Source organism: Gymnoscopelus braueri (genome assembly GCF_963280865.1).
Source record: "Gymnoscopelus braueri genome assembly, chromosome: 23".
In the NCBI taxonomy this organism is placed as follows: Eukaryota; Metazoa; Chordata; class Actinopteri; order Myctophiformes; family Myctophidae; genus Gymnoscopelus; species Gymnoscopelus braueri.
The window spans coordinates 11,528,030-11,533,029 of NC_137625.1; the positions used below are offsets into that span (position 1 = coordinate 11,528,030).

A 5,000-nucleotide genomic window follows, 5' to 3' on the forward strand; every position below is an offset into this window, starting at 1 on the left:
GGCCATGTTGTATGTAAACACCAAACTACAATTGGCATACCACCTGTATGCCAACATTACTGTGGAAAAATAAGGAGATTTTCTGGTGGGGGGCCTGACTTGGTATTCATTTAGTATTCACTGACTTAAAGCAGCACTATGTACTTTTTTATAATGACTAAAATGTAATTTTGTCCAATCTGTATATGGTAGAGTATGGTAATACAATGTAACTTGTATTTTGTCTCCCTGCTCTTCTATTGAGACATTTAGATTGTGTCAAAGGTCATGTCTCGCATAGACACAGGATCTGACACGAATCCTTTCATTTTCCTCTTTTGTATATATATTTTTTCTCTCTTCATACCAGTAACCTGAAAGCTGATTGTATGACATTCTGTATAGTAGTGTGTATATCTGTCTGTCTCATCATGATTTGTGTGCATGGGGTTCTCATCTTAAACAAGAGTCTTCCAGTTTAGTAAACCTTGTATTGTGAATTTTGTACTTCCATGTACTGTGATTCTCATGTCTTACTAAATAAAAGTACATCAATCAATCAATCAATCCCCTGAGCAAGCAGGCCGGCTCCAGTAAAGTAAAAAATACCTAAAGAATGCACTTAAGTACAGTACTTGAGTAAATGTACTTACTTAGTTACTTCACACCACTGATCAGTTGTTATTTTAATAAATCTTGTCAAATGTTACCATTCTGCTGAAATTGATTTATGATGACGGCAGAGTGGCTGACGGCAGAGTGGCTGTAGTAGGCAAAAACAGTGAGGACATGAATAACAACACAGAGATTTAAAAATCAACTAAAGGCAAGAGTGAGGAAATAGGTCTTGAGCTGTGCTTTAAAGCTATCCACGGCTGCCTTATTCTACCAGCTGGGGTCAGTATAATCACAGTGTTCAGCTTTACGGGCTGGGAGTGGCAGTGAAATTCAATTTAATTACAAATAACAAATATGATGATCGATGATTTTAGTAAAAAGTCAAACAACGTCTAATCAGATTTTTGGTCGAAAATCGATTCAGAATAATCAAATACTTAACAATCATTCACATAGGTCGAAACGCTGAAATGAAATCGGCATCTACATTTTAAAGTGCATAAATATCATCTTAGAGTGTAGCCCTGGTCCAGAGCCGAAAATTCCACTGTCGTGCCGAGGTCTCCGTCTTTAGTAACAAATAAACAACACTACTTCGCTACTCACCGAAACAAAGGCAGTTTTGTGTTCTTGAAGGTCTATTCTCCAGGGTGGGAAGCCTCTCAGGACCCCACCTTCTCTGTATAATACACTTTTTGGGGCAGAAAATGAAATATGTCCGACAGACGGAAATTATTGTATTTTACTCCACTGCGCCCTCTACAGATCTGGTCAATGGTCATTTATATTGACCAAATCTATGGATTTTCTGCCCAAAACTAAGTGGATTATACAGAGAAGGTGGGGTCCTGAGAGGCTGCCCACCCTGGAGAATAGACTCTCAACAACACAAAGCAGCATTTGTTTCGGTGAGTGGCAAAATAGTTTTGTCTATTTTCACCAAAGGCGGAGACCTCGCACCGAGTCTCACGGCATTGGAATGTTCGGTCTATGAGCAGAGCGGCGCGCCTGGCAGGGCGTTAGAGAGAACTAAACGGTCTGGAGGACCAGAGCTAAATCTTGGAAACTCACCGGTTACAAAACACCACATCAGCTGATCGTGTAAAGTCCGCCTTTCATACGATCATGTATCGATCCGTCGTTTCTTCGGTCGAGGTAAAAAAAAAAAAAAAAAAGTGACGGATTACGGATGTTTGGGACGGGTGGGAATTTGTGAGTTCTGTGGGGAGATATTTAAATGAGGCTGCGATGTTTCCCTCCCCCTTTTTGCTTGCCCCCTGCACACACGTTTATGTTTCTCACTTTGCGCTCCGGATTCAAATATATAGTCTATTATGGCAGTGCAGTGGTTTCCAACCTCTTCATTTCAAGGTCCATTCTTTATTCGGAATTTGAGCCTCGGATTTCACCATTTTTTGATGAGATTTAGCCCCTCAGAGTCTCAGACCCAAAACGTTGAATATTTTGTTATCATTGGATAGGATTTTGTCCACAATTCCATGCTGTATTGATGTGGTAGTCCTACCAATAGGAGAGATGACAGACAAACGTTGACCAAAATAACAATTCTTCTACATTATCTAATTGTGGAGACTTCTTGTAAATTAAGTGCAGGTATTTAAAAATAATTTAACTTGAAAAAAATAAATTTAAATATCTAAGGGTCCATTTGGTTACCAACTCTCCATCGTTTAGCTGGGGACCACCTCCCCCTCAAGGACCACTGCTGGTCCCCAGACTACTGGTTGAGAACCACTGCTATATTCGTTCTCCTGCTATGCCACAAAAATGTGGAACGCCCAACCAACAGTAATCTCTAAATGGTCTGGCACCTTACCTCTATGACTGCCTGCCTAGATATGTTCCAAACCGCCCCCCTCGAGGTCTTCTAGTGCTAACCTGCTCGAAGGGCCTTGCCTACTATGACATATAAAAAACACGCAGCATTCTGCTTCTACGGGCCAACGGCATGGAATAAACTCCCATTTACACCTTAGACAGGCAGCCGTGGATAGCTTTAAAGCACAGCTCAAGACCTATTTCCTCACTCTTGCCTTTTGTTGATTTTTAAATCTCTGTGTTGTTATTCATGTCCTCACTGTTTTTGCCTGATTCACTTGCTTTTATTTTAATGTTGTTTTATGCTTTTTCTTTTCTTTTTTGCATTATTGTTAAATTACTTACTTTTTCTGTAATTGTATTCTTGCTCTGTAAAGCACTTTGAGCTGCATTTCATGTCATGAAAGGTGCTATACAAATAAAGTTTATTATTATTAGTAAAGGAGTGTAAATCCCTACTCTCCTTCAAAACCGGTCTAAAAGAGCACTTACAGGTGGCTGCAATTCGTTTTGGCAAACTGTTAATAAAGTATTCAATCAATCAATCAATCAGTCTATTATGGAATGGAAGTCTGCCTGGCAAGATATTAGTGAGGACACACTCGTCACCATTCTGTCTGTAAAACGATTGGGAAAGCAACTGTTTTTATTTTTCCATAATTGTATAATTCAAATCAAATGTTGGTGTAGCACATCCACCACCATCATAAGGTGGTTTTAACTAATTTAACATTAAGGTTTTTATTTAACAACTATGATCCATGTGTGGCTTGTATAAAATCTTTCTAAATAAATAAATGTAATTGCCAGATAATAAATACCCTGCCAAACGAGGGCAAACTAGACACAGTTGACCTGGCTTTGACCTTGAACTTTGACCACCACATTGCACATTGACCTGCAGCCAACAACACAATAACTGAGACAATTCAGAATTTACAACAAACAGTAGCCTACATACGTACACAATTGACAGCAGCAGCATATTCAGGCTCTGGTACCCCATGTCGGATCCAACACCTACTAGTTAGTTAGCCTACTGTAGGCCAATCTGGGAACCCATCGCCAAATGAAAAGGGAAAACAGCGCCCTCTGCTGTTTTTTACTATCTCAGTTGGCTCTGGGAGGAAGTTGACGTAGCACCCGTGCGCAAGGAAACCGGGGTTTTGGTCTGCCTTCAGCGCATCACTTCCGGTGGTGCGACTATTTTTTCATTCCCACTAACAATATTTCTAGCGCGGCCTGCTTCCTGATCTGAAGGCACGCCCACTTGTAGGCCAGTGCGTACGCGATATGACGAACCCCCCCGACAGATTCAAACGCAGAGCAGAATCTGTTCTTGAGAGATTAACTGTAGGCTAACTAACCCACCTCCTGTTCTCTGAACATTGTCAGAACATTCCCCTCTCCACCTTAGTCCCAAATCGTGGTGTAATGTTTGACAGTCAATTAAAGTGTAAAAGTACAGAGTAAAAGTACAAAAGTATTAGCATCAAAATGTACTTCAAGAACCAAAAGTAAAAGTACTCATTGTGCAGAATGTCCCATTTCACAAGTTTGAAATTGTATAAAAATCTTAAGAAAATAGCAGATCTACAATTGTGAGCTTGTAAATCTATATTTCGGCTCAAATGTCAGAAAATATATATAGGGCTGAAGTGGTTGTGATAACAATCAAAATCTTTAGTAACTAAAGCTGTCAAATAATTGTAGTGGAGTAAAAAGTACAATAGAACTCACCAACGGTATCATGATAGTTTTTTTCTTGAAGTGAATGTTTAGCGTCTTCCCTCAGTTTCTCAGTAGAACTTTTTGGGACTCTGTTATTAACATGAATGAATGACTAAACCCTATGCGAAAATAAATGTAATTGCCAGATAATAAATACCCTGCCAAACGAGGGCAAACTAGACACAGTTGACCTGGCTTTGACCTTGAACTTTGACCACCACATTGCACATTGACCTGCAGCCAACAACACAATAACTGAGACAATTCAGAATTTACAACAAACAGTAGCCTACATACGTACACAATTGACAGCAGCAGCATATTCAGGCTCTGGTACCCCATGTCGGATCCAACACCTACTAGTTAGTTAGCCTACTGTAGGCCAATCTGGGAACCCATCGCCAAATGAAAAGGGAAAACAGCGCCCTCTGCTGTTTTTTACTATCTCAGTTGGCTCTGGGAGGAAGTTGACGTAGCACCCGTGCGCAAGGAAACCGGGGTTTTGGTCTGCCTTCAGCGCATCACTTCCGGTGGTGCGACTATTTTTTCATTCCCACTAACAATATTTCTAGCGCGGCCTGCTTCCTGATCTGAAGGCACGCCCACTTGTAGGCCAGTGCGTACGCGATATGACGAACCCCCCCGACAGATTCAAACGCAGAGCAGAATCTGTTCTTGAGAGATTAACTGTAGGCTAACTAACCCACCTCCTGTTCTCTGAACATTGTCAGAACATTCCCCTCTCCACCTTAGTCCCAAATCGTGGTGTAATGTTTGACAGTCAATTAAAGTGTAAAAGTACAGAGTAAAAGTACAAAAGTATTAGCATCAAA

The 5,000-nt window shown here is 40.6% G+C and overlaps 1 protein-coding gene across 6 annotated transcripts in view; it reads right to left on the bottom strand.

The window, feature by feature from the left end:
• LOC308079488 (NXPE family member 3-like) overlaps positions 1–4,301 on the bottom strand; it is a 14,455-nt gene extending 10,154 nt beyond the window's left edge. For 3 of the 6 annotated variants that reach the window (XR_013932613.1, XR_013932614.1, XM_080421007.1), the window contains exon 1: positions 4,177–4,301. Coding sequence is in view for 1 of the 6 variants with exons in the window: in XM_080421007.1 (XP_080277133.1) it covers positions 4,177–4,188 (12 nt within the window). In the remaining 5 variants the exon portion in view is untranslated. Of the gene's footprint in view, positions 1–632; positions 743–1,203; positions 1,325–1,668; positions 2,361–4,176 lie in introns of those variants that run through there. The other 3 variants (XM_080421009.1, XM_080421008.1, XM_080421010.1) reach the window with 3 other exon arrangements.
• Between the last annotated feature and the right edge of the window lie 699 nt (positions 4,302–5,000).